At 37.9% G+C, this 23,257-nt stretch overlaps 2 protein-coding genes across 6 annotated transcripts in view; both read left to right on the top strand.

The window, feature by feature from the left end:
- LOC102154218 (membrane-spanning 4-domains subfamily A member 12-like) overlaps positions 1-4,706 on the top strand; it is a 31,163-nt gene extending 26,457 nt beyond the window's left edge. For 2 of the 4 annotated variants that reach the window (XM_038564445.1, XM_038564442.1), the window contains exons 6-7: positions 1,812-1,932; positions 4,414-4,706. In XM_038564445.1, the coding sequence (XP_038420373.1) occupies positions 1,812-1,931 (120 nt within the window). In that variant the 3' untranslated portion in view covers position 1,932; positions 4,414-4,706. The other 2 variants (XM_038564443.1, XM_038564444.1) reach the window with 2 other exon arrangements.
- A 4,300-nt stretch (positions 4,707-9,006) lies between these two features.
- Positions 9,007-23,257, top strand: part of LOC100685728 (membrane-spanning 4-domains subfamily A member 3-like) — a 40,211-nt gene continuing 25,960 nt past the window's right edge. The window contains exons 1-4 of one of the 2 annotated variants that reach the window (XM_038564447.1): positions 9,007-9,397; positions 17,143-17,237; positions 19,605-19,748; positions 21,954-22,010. In XM_038564447.1, coding sequence (XP_038420375.1) covers positions 17,193-17,237; positions 19,605-19,748; positions 21,954-22,010 — 246 coding nt within the window. In that variant the 5' untranslated portion in view covers positions 9,007-9,397; positions 17,143-17,192. The remainder of the gene's footprint in view (positions 9,398-17,142; positions 17,238-19,604; positions 19,749-21,953; positions 22,011-23,257) is intronic. The other variant, XM_038564446.1, reaches the window with a different exon arrangement.

The raw sequence follows: 23,257 nt of genomic DNA, 5'->3' as shown, positions 1-23,257 counted from the left end.
GTTCCTCAAAGAATTAAAAATAGATCTGTCCTACGTCCCAGCAATTGCACTGCTGGGGATTTACCCCAAAGATACAGATGCAATTTATTTTAAAATTAATAAAAAATTAAGTAAAGAGTGCTCATTTCAGCAGCACATATACTAAAAAACAGTAACTAAAAAAACTGATACTTAGGAAATGTTATGAAATTATTAAATAAAAATAATGAAATTGAGGGACAATTACCCAAATTAATCCCCTGTTTTAAAATAACTTATATCAAGTATTCTTAGTGGTAATCATTATTTAACACAACTAGTCATCCTTGGAGGCCACTTCTTTGTAACAATTAAATAATGTCATCCGCATTTAAGAGAGTATCTGTCCTCTGCTCTAGACAAAGTATGCCTAAAAATCTTCCAGAAGGTATTCCAATTAGAAAATCATTTAAAACCCGAGAGACTACATACACAGTCCATTTTATGCCACTCTGTATCAGATCTTGATTACCCGTCAGAAGATTGATTTCTGTTTATCCTTATCCTCAGTTATATTCAAATGAAAGTTTTTCATTAAGATCACTAATAATCATAAATACATGTAATATAGTCCATATTTGCTCCAATTCACAGAGAATGAAAGGAAGCCTTAAGTAATTCTCTTCAATGTTAATACTAACAGAGTGACATAAGAAATACATGTGGAAAACAATTTGGTAGTATTTACCATCAGCGAGGTTTTTATTTTTTTTATTTTTTATTTATTTATGATAGTCAGAGAGAGAGAGAGAGGCAGAGACACAGGCAGAGGGAGAAGCAGGCTCCATGTACCGGGAGCCCGATGTGGGATTCGATCCCGGGTCTCCAGGATCACGCCCTGGGCCAAAGGCAGGCGCCAAACCGCTGCGCCACCCAGGGATCCCCAGCGAGGTTTTTAAAAATCCATTTTGATCATCTGAAGTATGGAAAGAGTTATATTAGCCAAAAATATGTGGCAAACTTAAGTAAATTATAGTTCCATTTAAATGTTATGTAGACATTGAGGGACGCCTGCGTAGCTCAGCGGTTAAGGGCCTGCCTTTGATCAGGGTGTGATCCTGGAGTGCCAAGATCAAATCCCGCATCAGGCTCCCTACATGGAGCCTGCTTCTTCCTCTGCCCATGTCTCTGCCTCTCTCTCTCTCTCTGTCTCTGTCTCTGTCTCTCATGAATGAATAAATAAAATTTAAAAAATAATAAATGTTATGTAGACATTGAGCATTATAATTATAAAGATTATATATAAGTGCAAAATAACACTTGATTTTAAATGAAGCGAACAGAATACACCTTTTACAAGTATAACAGTATTATAGAAACATACATAGGAGAAAACTGAGATCATGAAGCTGGGAGTCTGTCAGAACTCAAATGGAAGACACCCAAGAGTCCAAGAGCAAGAGTGGGTTAAGAGAAGAAGGGATACCTGGAAGCAAGTTCTGAGCAACTCTAAAATTCAGTAACACTAGCTTTGCTATTTTTACCATCCCAAGTACATTTTCCTCTAAGATAAGAATAACGCCACAAAATATTGTTGAATGGACTCAATAAGATAATGTATATAAAACATTTAGCAAAATGCCTAGCCATATAGTAATTGCTCACTAAATGTCTTGTTACAATTATTATCATGTAAACAAGTAAAAATCATGACAATTGTATTAAGATAGTAGGATATTATAGATAAAGTTTTCCTTTCTATTTGCTAAACATTTTGCAATTTTATATTATATCCAAATATTTTTGAAAATATAAAGATCTGTGAGGAATGTAGATTTTCTTTTTGTATTTAGCGAAGTGGAATGATGCTTTCTGTGTATTTATGGCTATTCTCCATATTGGAGTTGTTCCTGGCAATTACGGTGATCGGATTGGGGAACCAAGCATTTTATCATACCAGTAATCTCATATAATGTGAGTATTAAAATATTTCTCTGGTGAATTAGGAAGTACTATATTGGTTTCTGTTTTGAACCCATGCTAAAGAGATTAAAGTTTCAGTAGTAGTTGTTTGTTTTCAGTGTTGTCCCTACACACTGGATATGAGCTCAAATAGTCTAGACAGCCTATATCTATGTGTAAATGAAGATAATTCTTTCAAGATAAAATTTTAGGATTAAAAGGATATATGTCCATATTCTCATGAGGAAATACAGTGGGAGATTTATCACTTTCTGGCTCAGATCTATGTCATTTGAAGGTTAATCCTATGGAGAGCAATCCACTAGGTCTCTGGCCTCTAGTTATCAAGTAAAGTTTAGATCCCTGGGAGCGGGGAGTCTTGGAATAGTAGGAAAATCAAGCATGTTGGGAGGAAGGAGAAATGAGCCATGACAGATCTCATTATCAAACACTGCTGGTCCTGGAAGAAACCAGTAATGCCCAAATAATTTTCCCAGCATGTCCTGGGAAATAGGTCAACAGCAGCCTTGTCATGAAAACTTATTCACAACTGACCGAAGGTGGGTCAACCTTTAATCTGATAGGAGGGAAGAAATGTAAATAAAGAACTGAAGTTGGGTAAGGAAATTAGAGAAGTGCAGGGAGCCTCAGGGCGAGGTATGCATGGGCAGCTGGAATAGAAGGAGTAAACCCTGGGTTCTCAGCATTTACCAAACGCCATTCAAGACCTCTGGAGTTTGAGCGATGCATATTAAAATAACCCTATAGAAAGGAAAACTTCTCAAAGGGACACTTGTATATGACTGGAAAAGTTATTGACAATGAGGATAAAGGTTTAGGTAACTTCATTTAAGAGCCATTGGTGAGCAAGATATCTGGGATCTCAAAACTCCATGTTTTCTGGAATGAAATTCAATCTACACATTCTGAGAAGAGAAAATATTTTTCGCTGTGTAAGTGAAGCTGTAGCTTCGCAACATCAAGAAAAAAGGAGAAATAGCTGAAACAAATGTTAACATCTGCTCATTTTATTTCCCTACCTACATTTACCAAATAGATCAGATTAATTCAAAATGGAAATGATTTAATAAGGAAAGGAAAATCTAAACAGGGTAAGGAACCTGATGAGGCTGAATCCCAGTGTTTAAAGGGAATGAGTGAAAGGAAATTAGTCTGAATAGCCACATGCTATTGTTAGTGTACCAGGCTCTCACACTATATGTGATACCTGCCTCAACTAGATTGAGGGGAATGGAATGGAGAAAAGGAAAACAAAATTGAAAAAATGTTTAGGAATTTGTATCAAAGGGATTCTCTGGTCATTTAAATTTGAAAGTAGCTTTCAACTCCTGGCCAGAGAAATCAAGTGATAGGTGATGGTGCTCTTTTTTATATATTTGACATAAAACATTTTGTAAATTTAAGTGTACAACATGTTGATTTAATACATTTATATATTGTAATATGATTGCCATTGGAGTAAAAGTTAGCACCTCTATCATAGCAGATAATTATCATTTCTTTTTTGTGGCTGGAATAATTAAGATGTAGCCTCCATAATCATCACTCAAACAATCAGAGACAAAAACCATGCTCTTGCCATATACACAGCAACACAAATGCCCAAGTCTGCCAGCTAATTTCAATCTGTGTCATGACAGACTTCCTAAGTCTTGACCCTCTGCTGAAAGGTTGCCCTTCTGGAAGGAGGGTACCTATAGAGAATGGAATATAGGAAAGAAGGGAGAAGAGAGGCATCAAGAAAACTTTGAATGTGAAACTGTGTTTTGTGTATCACTTAAAGTTACACCATAGAAAATACGATTTTATGTTAACTATAATGAAGTAATAAACTACTTACATGTATTCTAAATTATTTTATCACATATAAACATTAAACATAAATTCATACATTTACATTTTATTAGTTTCATTAGAAAACTAAACATTCATGTATGTTTAGTCTAGGTGTTTAGTGTTTATGAAGCATGGTCATTAGTTTCTAATCTAAAAAAAAGAAAATAAAACACCAAAAGCTAATGTGTTGTTGATTCCTAGGGCAGGGTGTAGCAAGAGGAGGGCCCTGAATGATGAGAATGTTCCTGTTAACATCCCTTCTGAAATCTCTACTCAAAATGCTGTGGTCTGAGATAGACAGTCATCTTTGATCAATTTTTCGGATATGAATTATCTGCCCAGAGAAGAGATGATTCAAAAGAGGTGTGGTGTCTCTCAGAGTCCAAGAATTAATGTTTTTATTCAAGAATAACCTGAGAGAAGAGTAGAGAGGAAAATATGCCAAAATAAATAATGTTTATTTCAACCCCTGAGTCCTGCATGCTGCATCTGAGTCAACCTACCAAGTCAGAATAGGTCTTTAATTGGGAAGAATTTGGAAAGTCACTTAGTAGAACAATTCAATGACATAGATATAATAAGATCACTTTTTAAAATGCATTAATGATCAACTCACTAACACTCCATTTATCTTAGGTTCATGATAGAAGAGAATCATTTTATTACATATTAAAGAACAGAACCATCATGGTCTCAGCCCAGAATGAAAAATTTTAATGATGAATGAAGGAAGAGCATCATCATTTTATTCAAGCAACTTTCTAGAAACACATTTTAGTAAAGTTGTTCCAATGTTTCTTTTTCTCAGTTATGTAAATAAAAATTAAAATGAATCACTCTGGTTACATTTCCTGTATGCAACCAGTGAAGATTTCTGTGGTCCTTGTGGCTGGTGGTGACATCAAAGCTTTCCCATTTTCAAGTTTAGGTTTAATGGATCAAAATACAGATTAAAAAACTCAAGAGAAACTAGGGGTGGTGGAAGGGGAGGTGGGCAGGGGGTGGGGGTGACTGGATGACGGGCACTGAGGGGGGCACTTGATGGGATGAGCACTGGGTGTTATTCTATATGTTGGCAAATTGAACAATAAAAAATAAATTTATAAAAAAATAAAAAAATAGTGATCCCTGGGTGGCGCAGCGGTTTGGCGCCTGCCTTTGGCCCAGGGTGCGATCCTGGAGACCTGGGATCGAATCCCATGTCGGGCTCCCGGTGCATGGAGCCTGCTTCTCCCTCTGCCTGTGTCTCTGCCTCTCTCTCTCTCTCTCTGTGTGTGTGTGTGACTATCATAAATAAATAAAAATTAAAAAATAAAATAAAATAAAATAAAAAAATAAAACATGGAGTAAGGGTATCACTAGATAATTCCTATCCTATTTTTATTAAATATTTTTCTTTCATCTCTACACTCTATTCTCTGTTATCTCCCCTCATGAGGAACCATTGCCTTCTGTTTAATGTATAAGCTTTTTGTTTGTAAGCATTTTTAAAATTTACAGTGTTCTTGTGTGTACATATATTTAAATGATGTCAGTAGTATAGTGTGTGTGCACGCACAGGCGTGTTGTGCACAAATATGTGATCTTCTCTTAGTTACTCAGCACGGTATTTTTAAAATCCATCCATGTTGCCAATAGTACTCCATAAAATCACCTTTAAATATTCACTTTCTCAGTGATGAACACCCAGGTAGACTCCAATGACCTTCCCCTAGAACAACCCTACACTGTGTATTCATACATACTTCTCTTATGGAAAATTCTCTGTAAGCGAAAGGGTAGATTCGATAGTTTACATATGTTTAGTTAAGTACTGCAACAGGGTTCTTCCAGAAAAGCTGATACAGTAGATACTGCCTCCAAGCTGAGCATGAGCAATACCAAACTCCACATCCTCTTTAACACAACCATCCATCTTTATAATTTTGGGCAGTCCAATAGGTCTAAAGTATTGTGTCTCATTACTTTTCAATTTGACTTTCTCTGATTATCAAGACTTTTGACCATTTGTTTATCTTGGGCCTTTAGATCTCTTATCTAAAATCCATGTGATGATAGGTAGTGATCTAGTTTTATTTATCTTTGTTTAACAAGATGATTTTCCCAACAATATCTACTAAACAAGTCAATCCCGTTGATTTTTGTCATTATCTTTATTATATGTTAAGCTCTCACATATATATCTTAATACAACAAGCCCACCCTTTCTTCTTTTCATTTTTTAACTAAGTTTTTTATTTTAATTTCAGTAAAGTTAACATACACTGTCATATCTTATACTTTCCTGGATACAATATAGTGATTCAACAATTCCATACATTAGTGTTCATCATGATTAGTATACTCTTAATCTCTTCCACCTATTTCATACACCCTCCACCCACCTTCCCTCTGGTAAACCATCTGTTCTCTATGATTAAGAATCTATTTCTTGGGGCACCTGGGTGTCTCAGTCAGTTAAGTGTCTGATTTCAGCTCAGGTCATGATCCCAGGGTCCTGAGATGGAGCCCATGTTGGGTTCCCTGCTCAGCGGGGAGTCTGCTTCTCCCTTGCCCTCTGCCTGCTGCTCCCCCTACTTTTTCTCTGTGTCAAATAAAATTGTGAAGGAGGAGGAGGAGGAGGAAGAAGAGGAGGAGGAGGAAGAGGAGGAGGAGGAGGAGGAGGAGGAGGAGGTTTCCTCTAGCTGCAAAGACATGTTTTGGCAAGGGTCTAGAAAACATTCCAAAAATAAAGGAATTTATTAGGTCAAATTCATTGGCAATGAGTGCACTTATCCCTGAGTTAAAATAATGTGTTAGCTCAAGCACCTGGAAATGACTGTCATTTACTAACTGGAGCCTGGCTTGCAAGTTAATGGCATCTGACATATTAGAACTCCCTTTGCATATGTTAGAAGGAGTCCGAAGAGTCCGGGAAAGGGAGACCTGCTAGGAAACTATTACATACAAAATTCATCCTAATGACATCCTCTAGGAGGTTCCAGAAGTTACCACCTTTACCAGGGCATTAAGTCATGCACTGTGAAAAAGCAATGACATACTGAAGAATTTTCTGGTGGCTGTCCTTTGTAAGCCAGAGATAGCAGTGGACAATACAGCAACAGGTTCACGTACCCTGATCTCAGTGGAAATTATGAGATCCCAAAGAGTCAGAGGCTGATGTTGGCCCATAACTATCAGAGACACTGTAGGTGAAATTAGAATCCCTTCCCACACATGTTCCCCAAATTCCTGCCAGTACAGATCGTTGCAGTCTTACAAGTCTTTGGTGAACAGACTAACGAAAATCAGGGAGATGAGATTGATAAAAAGGATGTCGGCTTATGTTTCACACTAGGCTACTGTGCTGCCATTATCTTTTCCAGAGTCCAAACCTGCAAAATCTTGCATGTGTACTTCCTTAGTTTAATAATAAAAATATGTATATGCACATCACTTATTGGGCATTAACTGTGTGCTAGATAAGTGCTTTACTTGCATGCAATCATTCTGTCCTTTCTTTTAGTGGAAAATTATGCATTAGTGAGGCTATTCCACCCCAAAAAGAATCTACGCTCTCCCCTGCATCCACCCCAGGGTATCTAACAATGTGCAAAGTATAAGGCCATTTTCCATTAAACTCTTGATTCCAGAGTGGGTTTTTGAATATGTCCATTCTTAGACCAGTCACAGAGCTTGGACAAAAGCACTAAGTGATTCACCTTCTCATCAGTTAATCAAGGTGTTGATAAGCAAATGAGCTTCAGGACAACTCCACTAGGAGCCTGCCCACTCCTCCCTCCCTCTAGTCTTTTTGTACCACTCTGTCTCTGCAAATGCCTCCCATGTAGAAATTCCAGAGTCTACACTGGTTTATTTCTAAATTCTTCTTTCATTTCAAAATGTGCTGCAAGTACCCCCAACCCTATGAAGACCACCTATATCATTATCACTTCCCACAATGACATTCCCCCATCTTGTTAGCAGATTTTATGTCATCTCTATCTCCTGTATTTTAACTTCCTTAAAGGCAAAGCTTTCAATGGATTTATTATTTCTCATTCTAAAAAGTTTTTGTCGGTTGTATCGCTCCCAGACTCTTTGATTTCTGAAGACCTGTGAGGCTGTGTCTCCATTAGGTCTTCCCTGTGCATGATACTTGTTTTCTCCCAGATTTCTGAAATGCTCTAACCACTACTTCCTTTGGGTTCTGCTCAAATATCACATTTGCAATGAGGCCTCCTCTTCCATTTAAAAATACAACCACACTCACACCCTCCCTATTCTTCATCTTTTATTGTCCATCATAGCACTTTTTTTTGGTCACATACTATATATTTCACGTGTAGATCTTGTTTATTATCATCAGCCCACTGCCTCTATTATGTAAATTCAAATGACCTTAGGGGTTTTTATATTTTTTCTTGCTGCTATATTTCCAGTACCAAGAACAATATGAACACAGGTAGGTGCAGTGTAAATACCTGTTAATTAACTAATATGCAAAGCACAGCAAATCTTTACTCCTAACTATATTTTTACTAGTCCTCCTATGCAAAACATTTAAAATTTTTAGGCAAAGCCAGAGTATAGAAGAGAATCTTTAAATAAACAGATGGGGGCAGCCTGGGTGGCTCAGCGGTTTAGAGCCGCCTTCAGCCCAGGGTGTGATCCTGGAGACCCAGGATCGAGTCCCACATCAGGCTCCCTGCACGGAGCCTGCTTCTCCCTCTGCCTGCGTCTCTGCCTCCCTCTCTCTCTCTCTCTCATGAATAAATAAATAAAATCTTTTATAAATAAATAAATAAATAAATAAATACAGATGGTTCTGTGGTTCATTCATTCATTCATTCATTCATCATTACTATGTGCTAGACATAGTGCTATAGCTGGTAATAGCTGATTGCCAAGGGTTAGGGGGAAAGAGGGATGTAGAAGATTCTTGGTGACAGGGAGCTTCCATGATGTCCCTTCTTCAAAGGTGTCTTTCTGCCAAGTTACCAACCAGAAGGTAGAGTCAAGCATCATACTCCCAAGTCCAAGGACAAAGTATGATGCTGACACCACCAGTTAAGGGTGACATCACTGTCAGCCCAGTACCCCACCATCTTTGAGGGAGCTTGTGGGCTCAGCAGAACTGCTGGAGTCTCACCGCACCATGGGGATCTGCGCCGGGCTCCTCACGCAGCATCACCCCCCCCCCGCCCCCCGCCGGCCACCGCAACCCGCAGCCGCGCTCTTGGCCATAACCGCAGCGCCAGAACCACACGCACGAGGCAGGGGGATGAGGGCCACAACCGAGGAAGCAGCGCCCACCCGGCTCCCCCGGCTGGAAAGCCCCGAATTGAGGACACCACCTCCAGGATCACGCTCCTCTGGCCCTGGGTTCAGAGCATGACATCAATGTAGGGAGCCTCGGCCGGGTTGCCACTAGGACTCAGACCCGGTCACACTGAATCAGGGATTGCCAGGTCCTGGCTCCCTGGACGGCCTTGTCCCGGGTTCTCCCATCGCTAGAAACATTTTACTGGTAACATTACTTGAGTTGAGAAGATCCATGTTCTTCCTAGGCGTTTCAGCCCCATTCAGACAGCTGGGTGGCCTACCAAGCGTTGCCTGGGAGAATTTTTTGTCACTTGAAGTAAGTGATCGCCCAAGGGTAAGCTGACCTTGTGAGTTGTAACTCCATTATAAACCCAGGCCTGCAGTTAGCATCCACCCAGTCTGGGTTCCTATTTGGAACCATTTGTTTTCTCTTTTTATCCTAATGCTTCAGATCTCCATATGAGATATTCTAGAGTCTGGATTTCAGCTATTTTGTCCGATCAGTGTTTATCACCTTGAGATGTGTCTCCAGAGTCCCCAAAGAGAATTTTGTATATTCATATAGCTTAGATTTAAGTCATTCCATTCCAGACATCCCATCCAAATTTGACAAAAGGCTATCTGGAGTTTGAGCTTGCTTTTTAGGACTACAGTAATAATAATACAGTCATGGTTGTATTTATTGTATACCTACTGCATACCAAACACTTCCCTAATTTTATTCTCCTTAATATTGACTTCATGAATGGCATAAGCCTATGTGCCATATACTAAGAATTCTCGCCTAAAATACCACAAAATGAAAGCCAATTCAGTGTTGTTTGAAGGACGTGTAGAAATTTGTATCATACAATTATTCAGCAATCATTGAGCTCCTAAAATGTGTCATATCCTGTGCTTAAAGTCCACAGTTAAAAAGGTCAGTATGACACAAACATACAAAAAAAAAGTAAAAACACACCAAAAAAAAAAAATTGACCTGTTGGTAGAACTGAAACTAATCAGAAATGGCTGGAGTATTCTTTGAGAAATTCCTGTTGTTGCAAGTAGCAAGATTTTTTCCTTTTTTATGACTGAATAATATTCCATTGTATATGTATATACCACATCTTCTTTACCCACTCATCTGTTGAAGGACATCTAGGTTGTTTTCCTGCTTTTGTGAATAATGTTGAAATGAACATGGGGGTGCAGCTATCTCTTTGAGATAGTGATTTCATATTCTTTCAATATATACCCAGAAGCAGGATTACTAGACCATGTGATAGTCCTGTTTATCATTTTTGAGGAACTCACAGACTGTTTTCCATTGTGGCTGTACCAATTTACATTCCCACCAACAATACACAAGGGTTGCCTTTCTCCATACCCTCACCAAAATTTGTTATCTCTTGTCTTTTTGATAAGAGACATCTTAACAGGTGTGATGTGATATCTCATTATAGTTTTTATTTGCATTTCCCTAATGATTCCTAATGATCATAATTAATCCCTAATGATTAGTGATGTTAAATATCTTTTCATATATCTGTTTGCCATGTGTATATATGTCTTATTCTGAAAAATATCTATCCAGGTCTTTGCCCATTTTTAAATTGAGTATTTGGTTGTTTTCTATTAGATTGCAAAGTTTCCTTATATATTTTGGATATTAACCCCTACTGGATATATGGTTTCCAAATATATTTTCCCTTTCTGTTGATTATATTTAATGTCATTGATTGTTTCCTTTACTGTACAGAAAATTTTGAATATGATGTAGTCTCACTTGTTTATTTTTGCTTTTGTTGCTTGTGCTTTTGGTATCAGACCCAAAAAACTCATTGCCAAGACAAACATCAAGGAACATTTCCCCTATGCTTTCATCTAGAAGTTTTGCAATTTGGGGTCTTATGTTTAAATCTTTCATCCATTTTGATTTGACATTTAATATGGTATAAGATAGGGGTCCTATTTCATTCTTTTACATGTGAATATTTAATTTTCCTAAAGCTATTTATTGAAAAGATTATTATTCTATTGTGTATTCCTGGCACTTTTATTGAAATTAGTTGACCATACATACATGGATTTATTTCTAGGCTCTTTATTCTGTACTATTAATCTGTATCTGTCTTTATGCCAATACCATGTTTTATTTTTTTAAAGATTTTATTTGTTTATTCATGAGAGACACAGAGAGAGAGGCAGAGACATAGGCAGAGGGAGAAGAAGGCTCCTTGCAGGGGGCTCGATGTGGGACTTGATCCCCAGACCTCGGGGAACACGCCCTGAGCTGAAGGCAGACGCTCAACCACTGAGCCACCCAGGCATCTCAATACCAAGTTTTAATTACTATAGTTTTGTAATATAATTTGATTCCCTGGAGTAAATTATATTATATTGAATTATATTATATTGTAGTATATTATATTGAATTATATATCAAATTCCAGCTTTGCTCTTGTTTAATATTGCTTTAGCTATTCAGAGTCTTCTGTAGGTCCATACCAATTTAAGGATTGTTTTTTTCTATTTCTATATAAAAAAATGTCATTGGAATTTTAATAGGAATTGCATTAAATCTATAGATTGCTTTGGACATCATGGAAATTTCAACAATATTAATTATTATGATCCATGAACACAAGACATCTTTCCATTTATTCATATCTTCCTGAATTTCTTTCATCAATGTCTTATAATTTTAAGTGTACAGATCTCTCACCTTCTTGGTTAAATTTATTCCTGAGTTATCTTTTGTGGTATTGTAAGTGGAATTGTTTTCTTTATTTTTTTCAGATAGTTCATTATTAGTGTATACAAACACAACTGATTTTTGTATGTTAATTTTTAATCCTGTGACTTTACTGAATTCATTTATCAGTTTAACAGATTTTTTTGTGGAATCTTTAGAGTTTCCTATTTATAAGATCATATCATTTGCAAACAGAGACAATTTCAGTTCTTCCTTCTAATTTGGATATCTTTTCGTTCTTTTTCTTTCCTAATCACTCTGACTAGGACTTCCAGTACTATGTTAAATAGAAATGACAAGAGTGGGCACCTATGTCTTATTCCTGAACTAAAGAAAGTTTTCAGCTTTCTGCTATTAAGTACATTTGCTGTGTGCTTGTCATATATAGTCTTTATTATGTTATGATACATTCCTTCCATACCTAATTTGTTGAGACTTATTATCATGAAAGGATGTTGAATTGTTTAATGCTTTTTTTGCAACAATTGAGATTTTTTAATCTTTCATTTTGTTAATATGATATATCACAGTTATTGATTTTCATATTTTATCATCCTTGCACCCCCATGGCTAAATCCCACTTGATCATGAGGTGTATTTCTTTTGACGTGCTATTGAATTTGGTTTTCTAATATTCTGTTGAGGATTTTTACATGTATATTCATCAGAGATATTGGCTTATAAATTTATTTTCTTACAGTGTCCTTATCTGGCTCTGGAAATAGGGTAAGGCTGGCTCATAGAATAAGTTTGGAAGTGTTCCTTCCTCTTCGATTTTTTTTTGAAAAGTTTATGAAGTATTTGTATTCTTTAAATGTTTGGTAAAAGTAACCAGTGAAACTATCTGGCCCTGGACTTTTTTTGTTGTTGGAAGGTTTTTTATTACTGACTCAATCTCCTTACTCATTAATAGTGTATTTATGTTTCTTCATGATTCAGTCTGGGTAGGAATCTCTAGAAATTTGCTGATTTCAGAGTACCTATTTCACAGGATTACTGAGTATTCAATATGAGTTAATACATGTACAGAACACAGAAAAGTACTTTGGCTGAGTAAGCACTTTCTCATTTTTACCTTTCTTTTTCTTTATATTTTCTAGGGTAACAACAGAAGTTTTAACAAATACTGGTTTGTTTATTTTTTTCCTATTTTTATTGGAGTTCAATTCGCCAACATATAGCATAATACCCAGTGCTCATCCCATCAACTGATCAACTGCCCCCCTCAAACCCATCACCCAGTCACCCCAACCCCCTGCCTAACTCCCTTTCCACTACCCCTTGTTCATTTCTCAGAGTTAGGTGTCTCTCATGTTTTGTCACCCTCACTATAATTTCACTCATTTTCTCTCCTTTCCCCTTTACTCCTTTTCACTATTTTTTATATTTTATATTTATATTTTATATATTTATATTATATATTATATTATAATATATTATATTATATTTTATTTTTTATATTCCCCAAATGAATGAGACCATATAATGTTTGTCCTTCTCCGATTGACTTATTTCTCTCAGCATAATACCCTCCAGTTCCACCCACGTTGAAGCAAATGGTGGGTATTTGTCGTTCCTAATGGCTGAGTAATGCTCCATTCTATACCTATACCACATCTTCTTTATCCATTCATCTTTCGATGGACACCAAATCTCCTTCCACAGTTTGGCTATTGTGGACATTGCTGCTATAAACATCAGGGGTGCAGGTGTCCTGGTGTTTCACTGCATCTGTATCTTTGGGGTAAATCCCTAGCAGTGCAATTGCTGGGTCGTAGGGCAGGTCTATTTTTAACCCTTTGAGGAACCTCCACACAGTTTTCCAGAGTGGTTGCACCAGTCACATTCCCACCAACAGCGTAAGAGGGTTCCCCTTTCTCCACATCCTCTCCAACATCTGTTGTTTCCTGTCTTGTTAATTTTCCCCATTCTCACTGGTGTGAGGTGGTATCTCATTGTGGGTTTGATTTGTATTTCCCTGATGGCCAGTGATGCGGAGCATTTTCTCATGTGCTTGTTGGCCATGTCTATGTCTTCTTTGGTGAAATTTATGTTCATGTCTTTTGCCCATTTCATGATTGGATTGTTTGTTTCTTTGCTGTTGAGTTTAATAAGTTCTTTATAGATCTTGGATATTAGCCCTTTATCTGATAGGTCATTTGCAAATATCTTCTCCCATTCTGTAGGTTGTCTTTTAGTTATGTTGACTGTTTCTTTTGCTGTGCAGAAGCTTTTTTATCTTGATTAAATCCCAATAATTCATTTTGTCTTTTGTTTCTTTTGCCTTCATGGATGTATCTTGCAAGAAGTTGCTGTGGCCAAGATTTGTGTGGAATCATAAAAGAACCCAAATAGCCAGGGGAATATTAAAAAAGAAAACCATAGCTGGGGGCATAACAATGCCAGATTTCAGGTTGTACTACAAAGCTGTGGTCATCAAGACAGTGTGGAACTGGCACAAAAACAGACACATAGATCAATGGAACAGAATAGAGAATCCAGAAGTAGACCCTCAACTTTATGGTCAACTAATATTTGACAAAGCAGGAAAGACTATCCACTGGAAAAAAGACAGTCTCTTCAATAAATGGTGCTGGGAAAATTAGACAGCCACATGCAGAAGAATGAAACTAGACCATTTTCTTACACCAAAAACAAAGATAAACTCAAAATGGATGAAAGATCTAAATGTGAGACAAGAATCCATCAAAATCCTAGAGGAGAACACAGGCAACACCATTTTTGAACTTGGCCCCAGCAACTTCTTGCAAGATATTTTATTTTTAAGTATTCTCTTTTTTTATAATAAATTTATTTTTTTATTGGTGTTCAATTTGCCAACATACAGAATAACACCCAGTGCTCATCTTGTCCGTCAAGTGTCCCCCTCAGTGCCCGTCACCCATTCACTCCCACCCCCCGCCCTCCTCCCCTTCCACCACCCCTAGTTCATTTCCCAGAGTTAGTAGTCTTTATGTTTTTAAGTACTCTCTACACGCAATGTGTGGTTCAAACTCACAACCCCAAAATCAAGGGTCACGTGCCCTACCAACTGAGCCAGCCAGCGAGGTGCCCCCCAGATACTTTTTTAAACAAACTAAGAGTTGCAAATAATCATACCAGACCATAAAGAAACATAAAGTTTCTCAACCCAAGCAAGGTTACAGTATATAGGTTGTCAGATCCATGGATTGTTGGTGGGGTTATAGGACCTGGCTTCGGCAGCCCAAAGTTTTTGAGCACTGGTCATCAAACTGAGTCTCTTTGGAAAATGAATCTCTGTTACATCACAGGACATTTAGTTCCTTGCCTCTTGCATGGATAAGAAAGGCTTTCAGTTTTGCCTAGCCATCATCTCCTACCTACTCCTTTATCCTACCATTACAGTATACTGACCTGACTAACTAGAATAATTGGAAACATATGAATGCCCCGTTAAACTTTTATCATAATTTGTATAGTCACCTAGGATTTACATTGAATGAATAAGTGATGGCAGACTGAGTCTGAGCAGTTAATTCTCTATGGGACAGTTGGCTAATTGATCATCTTAAATATAGTGTGGACCTATCCTTAAATTAGTGATTATTTGCAAATAACATTCAGTGCTAATTTCTGCCTGTCTTTTCCACCTGGTAAATGATGCAACTTGTGGTGCTAAGCAATTCTTGGCTGCTCCTTATACAAGAAAATATAAGTGGACCAAAGAGCTTACTTATAATATTTGAGTCCATCTTTCATATTTATTAATGTAAATGTCTATATCTTTATACACTTATTTGTGCTTTAAAAATAGATATCCACTTAAAGGGAGAAATGAAATACACATATGCATTTTACACTTTCTTACCATCTCAAAACAATGAAAACACATTAGCCAACATGAGGGCAAGCCATTACATCTGCTGGAAGACAGATACCAACAGAGAAGTTAAAGCTAGTCTCACAATCTTAAAGGACCCCCTATTCTGAGTGTAATTTCTCTTTCTTCCCATAGCTTTACCAACACTTCATTTCCCCAGAATTCTGTCTTCTCTCCCCGCTCCTTCTCTTATAAAACCAGGGTATTGGTTGGTACCAGGGTAGCAGATATAACAACCACAAAATTTCAGACTTAAAAGAACAAATATTTATTTTTCACTTTATGAAGTTTTGTTCAATGTTGCAGGTCAGCTGTGGGCCTGCCTCCATGTGTCTTCATTCTGAGATTCATACTAAAGTGCAGCAATATCCTGGGAAATTATATACTCACAACAGAGGGAAATGATAGAAACTTACAACACTTCATTGGATTTTGGCTCAGGCTTGGCATGTGTCATGTTCCTCACATTGGATCAGTCAAAGCATGTTCTAAGGTCACATCCAATATCAGTGAGGTATAGAGATATATTCCTTCCATGGAATGGAGGGTGGACACTAAGTCACAAGACAACATGTGAAAATGTATAAGTCTGTAACAGAGAAAAGGAAAACAATAATTAGGGACAATAATTCAATTGACCGTAGCTACTTCTCTGAATTACCTACCAATAAGCTCTTGGAAAAGGCTACTAGGCACAACCTCTGGCAATTTTATCAACTTAAGATGCAAAAATGCTGCCTTTGGTCCCAAGCCAAATACCTTTTTCAATACCTAGCCATTATTCTGGAACTTTTAAAAAGTTCTCACTTGATGTACATCCTCTTATATTAGTTTTAACTAAAATAAAGAGTAATTTGTTTTAAAGATGATGCAGATATGGCTCATAGATAGATCTAAGAAAGCAACTAGAATCAGGGAAGTGAGAACCATTAGAATCTTTAAGGAATACTCTCTCTCCATCTTTTTACTCTAGGGGTTCCTCCACTCTTCTCTCCAAACCCAAATTGGGACTATATTGTTTTACTGCTAAATATAATTTCCTGAGAAGGGAACTATGATTGGTTCCATTAGAGTAAGTTTCCCACACCTTATCCAAGCAACTATGGCTAGATTGAGGGACATTCTTGTGAAGACCCAACATGGCAACAGGATCCCAAACTTGGGTGACCCTAGAGATTTATGGGAGCAGGTAATTCTTAGAAAGGGTGAAAATAATGGGAGTTGGGCACTTATATCAAAAGATAACTGCTCAGTCTCATTTAAAGACTACAATGGAAACATAAAACCTAAGAAGTAGGTCTCAGTGTTTGACAGAAAGTTGTTAGGTGTGTAACATAGAAGTAATATCAGTGAATGGACTCAAATCCTCTTTCAAGGAAACTAGTGGAAAACTGGAGGCTGCAATGTGAAGTGTCTTATCTCAAAAATAATTAGTTTACTTTTTCTCTGTATTTCTCTACAGAAAAGGAGTCCATTCATTCTCTACAATTTCTATAGCATATCTTAATTAAAATGCCAAGAAGATATACCCTAAGAATGGAGACCAGAGCACTGGGGGTAAGGACTAAGTGCAATATATAGCAGGTCAATAAATGATGACTGTTGCACCTTCCTAACATAAAAGGGAAGAGACATTGGCCACATCTACAATGAACTCCCCAAAGGAAGGAAAGTTGATTAAAGTTGCTTATTCTGAGGCCATAGATAATTGGACAAAATTATGGATCTACAAAACATTTCTGAATAGCTCAATAGCATCACAACCTACCCAGGATTTTAGCAAATACACTCTGAAATTGGTTATCAATCTCATAAACAATGAGAAGGTCTGTTTTCTGCCTTTGTTTGTAAACAGTCTGAAACAAGCTTATAGATCATAAATTAGGTGGTCAGGCTCGGGCAATGCAACCAAAACAAGAAGAGGCTAGAGATACTGCAGCTCTGTGGCCTGTGGCTATTTTATTAACATTGGGCTCAAAACATGATCCCCCTATATTTAGCTCTGAGGTCATATTCCTTATCAATATTTTGCTTTTCACTTCTCCTAAACCTTAGAATTCTCTACCTTTTGTATCATCCACTAATATTTGTGGAGGCTTGAAGCATATTTCAATATAAGCCCGCAAAATTAAAACATGTCCTAGGAAAATTCCCAATATAATAAGTCTATGATTATCTCCAGCTGGCCGGTAGCTATTTGGCCCACTGCTAGAAAAAGGGCACAACTTAATGTAGCAGAGCCTCATGTATAGCAGGGGCAGGACACTGGTGCTTTCTCTACCTCATCCCCCACTGTCATGGACAGCAGTCATGGCAATGTGTGTGAGAAGGGGTAAGCCTCTCACTGGCCATCCACTGGCCTACCAGCAAGATCCACCACCTCAGAGAGGAGGAAGGTTTTAAGGTCTTCTACTGAGTTCCTCCTACTAAATCCTCCTGAGTCCTCCACTGAACTCATTAAGTCAGAGTGGATGGCTCAGAAAGGAGTTGATTCTGAAGAGTGGCAATAGTGGACAAGTCTGTTTGATCCCATCCCAAACGGCCATCCCTCATGTGCCAGATAAAGGTGTGAGTAACCAATAAATGCATGCTTTTGTGTTGTCTCAGTGTAAATTTCAAGGGAGAGGAGTTTCATTACCCAATAGCCAGTTCTTGACTTTCTGTGACAGTTAATTTTTATGTATTAACTTACCTGGACCACAGGATTCCCAGATATTTGATCACATTATTTGGGGTGTTTCTGTGAATGTGTTTTTATATTTATTTATTTATTTATTTATTTATTTATTTATTTATTTATTTTTATTGAAGTGCAGTTGACATGCAATGTTACATTCATCTCAGATGTACAACATACTGACTGGACAAGTCTATACCTTATGCTATGCTAACTGCAAATGTAGCTACCATCTATCACCATGCAACACTATTATACCATTGATTATATTCCCTACACTGTACCTTTTGTTCTCATGACTTATTCATTCCATAACTGGAAGCCTGTATCTCCCACTCCCTTTGGGCCATTTTGCTCATCTCCTCATCCCCTCCTATGAAGGTGTTTTTAGAGGAGATTGGCATTTAAGTCAGTGAATTTTGAATAAGGCAGATTACCTTCCATAATGCAGATGTGCCTCATCTAATAAGTGAAGGCCTGGCTAAAACAAAAGACTGACCTTCCTGGCCTGCTTCAGTGGTGGCAGGCACCCTTGTCACTAGTGTGTGTTTGTGGCTCCACTCCATCTGGAGAATAAGTCCCTACTCCACAAAGGGCACAAAGGAATACTTCACATGGGAGTTATAGAAAATCAGAGGTCATTGGAGAGTCTTCCTTCATGCTTTTTTGTACAAAGCCTAAGGCTCTGGTCCAGAGAGTAGTTACAAAAGTCAGTATAGAATATGAGAGTGGGCAGAGCAAAAGGAAACTGAAGCTCAATTCTCAGACAAGAGAGAATGAAGAATGAAGACAAGGTCCAAAAATACCTTTTGGGGTTAGTGATAGAGAACGAGAACTCACTTGCCGATCACGATTGATCTCACAGATCCAATGGTATGAAGTAGAGGAATTGACAGAGCCTGAGAGATCCTCAAGACCAATAGCCCTCTTTTTGGTAGTGTGTCCTCCTGAACCAAACTGACAAATAGGCCTCTGATTTTTATTTAACAGAGCCAACTAGAAAATTAAATATGAAATATCTCTGAAGATGCCTATGAAACAAAAGCACATATTCCCTGTTTAAATAAATGTGGAGACCTCACCATCCATTTGTGCCTGCTCTTTATCCATCTTGGTTCTTCCCTGATGTGTAGTTCTTTTATTGCTGCTTCAGAAATACCAGGATAAACTGGATATTGCTATGCCATATTGCAATTGTCCATGATAGATTTGATTTGAGTAGTAATGATGGCTTTCTCTTCCCACAGGCTGTGCAAATCATGAATGGCCTAATTTACTATGCATTGGGGTTTCTTTGTTTTGCATTATTTGTCTCAGAAGAGGACAGGAAACAAACTGGTCATATCCCTGTTGTTGTTACACTAATTTACATATTTTGGTCAGCACCATTTGTGAGTATACCATATTGCTATTGATTTTAATTTTTTTTCTAATCTGTCCAGTGACTTACTCAAGAAATCAAGTAATGAATAAAGACCCAATGTCTGACTCTGTGGAGCTCATTTTGCTATGGAAACACCCAAAATGGTGGGCAGGGATAGAGTGTATACTCAGTCTTTTTATGTTTGCTGCATGTTTTGATAAGTTCCTTGAGAGGGAGAGGTGTGCATGCAGAGAGATTTTGAGGGTGTATCCCTGAAAAGAGAGTGGCTACCTGGATATCTATAAGGCTTTCTTCCCTCCACCACCACCACCCCCTGCTCCCGCCAGAGTGAAAATCCAAAGACCTGACTGAACTTAATATCTCTGGGTATCATAGTGATTTTTAGAGAGATTACATAAGGAAAGAGAAAATAAGAGACATGGGAAGGCCAACAGAAATTTGGGTACATGAAACAAAGATTTCTAAAGTGGGTGTTTCAAGTAAGGATATTGTTAATGTAATAATTCCATAGCCATAGTTGCTGAGGTACCCAACAGAAACATGCCCAGTTATAAGGTACTACTCTCAGGGAAGCCCAAAGCCATGCTTCCCACAAGTTATTGTTTGCTCACAGTTATATCCAACCCAGAAGCAAATTATCCATCAAGGTTCGTTATATCCATGAGCATCATAGCCTATTAATACAACTGATATTCCAGTTGTAGCAAGCATCCAACTGAACATAGCTAGAAAGGTAACCTAACCCAAAGCCATGTTTCCCCTTGGAGGAGAAAGGATTTCATTAGTTCCTTATGCACCCTTTTGCACTCCTCAACCAAAAACAAGGTTTCAAGGCAGAAAAGATTAGAATGCAATAACTTTTTATAAAAGGGCTCTGACACATAGTAATAAGTGCTCTAGATGGGAAAAATTTATTTTTTTAAGATTTTATTTATTTATTCATGAGAGACACAGGAGAGAGGTAGAGACTTAGACAGAGGGAGAAGCAGCTCCATGCAGGGAGCCTCATGTGGGACTCAATCCTGGAACTCCCGGATCACTCCCTGAGCCAAAGGCAGTCACTCAACCGCTGAGCCACCCAGGCAGCTCAGAAGACATTTCTTTAAAGGCTTCCTACAGCCTGAGTCCTCAAGTTGAGGGCATTTACCAACACTGAGAAATTTCTGGAAAGAATTATATGTCATAAAGAGAAATGCTTTGAACTGAAAGAGTACAATGAATCGCCCGTTACAAGGCATCTAAAAAAGATCCTAAGTTCAAGATATAGAAGAGAAGCTAACAGCAGAAATCAACCACAAATAGAAATTATTGTTTCATTCTAGTATGAATTGGGCACCTTCCAAAAGTGCTTCAGGTCTATTTTATATAATTGCCACAGCAACTCCATGATCACTATTATTGATCCCCATTTTACAAATTAGGGAATAGAGACTTAGAAAATGTATGTAACTCTACAGAGTGACCCAGAAGGAAAGTGTCAGAGACTTTTTGAAAAATCAGGCTAAGGTACTTCTGCTTCCCTGACAGGAACTCATTTTCCTGGACTGCAAGATTCCCAGTCCCCTTCAGATGAATCATCTTTTGTTAGTGCTATGGGCAGATTGAAGGCAGGTATAAGATCTACCTTTGGGGAAAATAATTAAGTTCTTCATTTATCAGGGACAACAGTTCTTTCAATTGGTGCCAGAAGGTGATGTTAGCACTCAGGACATGTTTGTGCAAGACAAGGTGTCACTCTTCAAATCAAATGCTTTGAAATTATTTCCTATTGATGAAATCTTTCTTCTACAGCATTAGGGGAGGGAGTATTTGCAAGTGAGAGCCACCTCACTGGCCACTAGAGATTACTTTCTAATAATTTAAATCATAAGCTTAATAAATGACAGTCCAAACATATGAACTACCTACTGCCCGTTCCTCGTAAAGTCATTGTGAGATTGATAAGTCCCATCACCAACGTGAAAGTTCCTTAATGACCAGAGATGTTAAAATTTCTTTTCATTTCTGTAACACCTGTTAACAGAGAAATAGTGAATCCATATTTGAGAACATCTACTAGTGGTCATCACAGAACTGAAGTAATTAAACTTCTTTCTTCTGAGAATTCAGTGATATTTTGGATATCAAGAATGTCATTGGCATTGTGAAAGTGCTTATTTAGGGGACCATCAACAGGAGTAAATGTTTACAAATGCCTGTTTCTATCTCCCAGTTCATCAGCTCAGGATCCACCAGTGTACACGTACAGAAGCGTCCTACAAAATACAAGGTATGTTGGAATTCTTTGGAGTAATGCTGAAAATAAAAATACCACCTGACATAAACTGAAGAGAAGAAAATATTACTTCTAAGCCAGCTTTTTTTGGGAGATAAATCTTTTCCAAATGTTTGAGTAGGAAAGAAATTCATTTATTTTTACAAGGATGCGTGCACTGTAATGCGTATTTTAAGTATGGGTTTTATGGAGGGTGCCGTGTGAAAAACAGAGTTTATAAGGCATTGGATGTGAGGATTTTGATGGAATAAATCATTTCAAGCTATCTAAAGGGATATATGTAACCAAACAAAATGACTTGGGAGTCAGACCTGTGAAGGGAGGAAAGACAGGTGGGGCAAGTTTAGTGTTTCATTGGGGAAGGGCATAAGACAAAATAATATGTGGAAAGAGAATTGCCTTCAGCAAACTCAGAGCTAAAGAATATCATTAGAATACAGGTCAAGCATCATTAAAATACATCTAACAAAGGAGTCACATTTTCCTTTAGAACTTCTCCCACTGTGGTTAGGATCATAGTTCTAGAGGTCCATTGCCTAAATTCAAATTCTAACTACTCTACTATTGACTGTGTGAATTCGAGCAGGTTGCTTTTTGCTCTGTGCCTCACTCTCTTGGTCTGAAAAACATGTGGCTCCTCCTACCCCCTAACTCAAAGGACTGTGGGAAGGATTAAATGAGTGAATAAGCAAGAGCCCCTGGCACACTGTGAGCATTCAATAAATGTCAGCTCTACTAATCAAAGTCTACAGAGGAAGACAAGGGACTAGTAAAAGAAGAAACTGAAGAAATACTGTTTCATAATTCAGTGAAGGATCTGCCTACTTTCATTACCCCGCAGCCCAAAAGAACAGGATCAAAGAGATGCTAGAGGCTATCTTGTTCAGCAGCAACTTTCTGGCTATAACTATTGGCATTAAGTTTTTTTTTTTTTTTTTTTTTATTTGTGATAGTCATAGAGAGAGAGAGAGAATGAGGCAGAGACACAGGCAGAGGGAGAAGCAGGCTCCATGCACCGGGAGCCCGATGTGGGATTCGATCCCGGGTCTCCAGGATCGCGCCCTGGGCCAAAGGCAGGCGCCAAACCGCTGCGCCACCCAGGGATCCCGGCATTAAGTTTTTATACCTTTTTTTAACCTTCTACCACTGTTACCATCAGTTTTTATCCTAGGCTTTTTCTAAGTTTTTCAGTGTATTCCCAAGGTTTACCTGCAATCCACACATTATCCGATATATAAGTA

Source organism: Canis lupus, chromosome 18 (genome assembly GCF_011100685.1).
Source record: "Canis lupus familiaris isolate Mischka breed German Shepherd chromosome 18, alternate assembly UU_Cfam_GSD_1.0, whole genome shotgun sequence".
Lineage (NCBI taxonomy): Eukaryota > Metazoa > Chordata > Mammalia > Carnivora > Canidae > Canis > Canis lupus.
The sequence above is the reverse complement of the archived record's forward strand: the minus strand, read 5'-3'. Positions and strand labels throughout refer to the sequence as shown.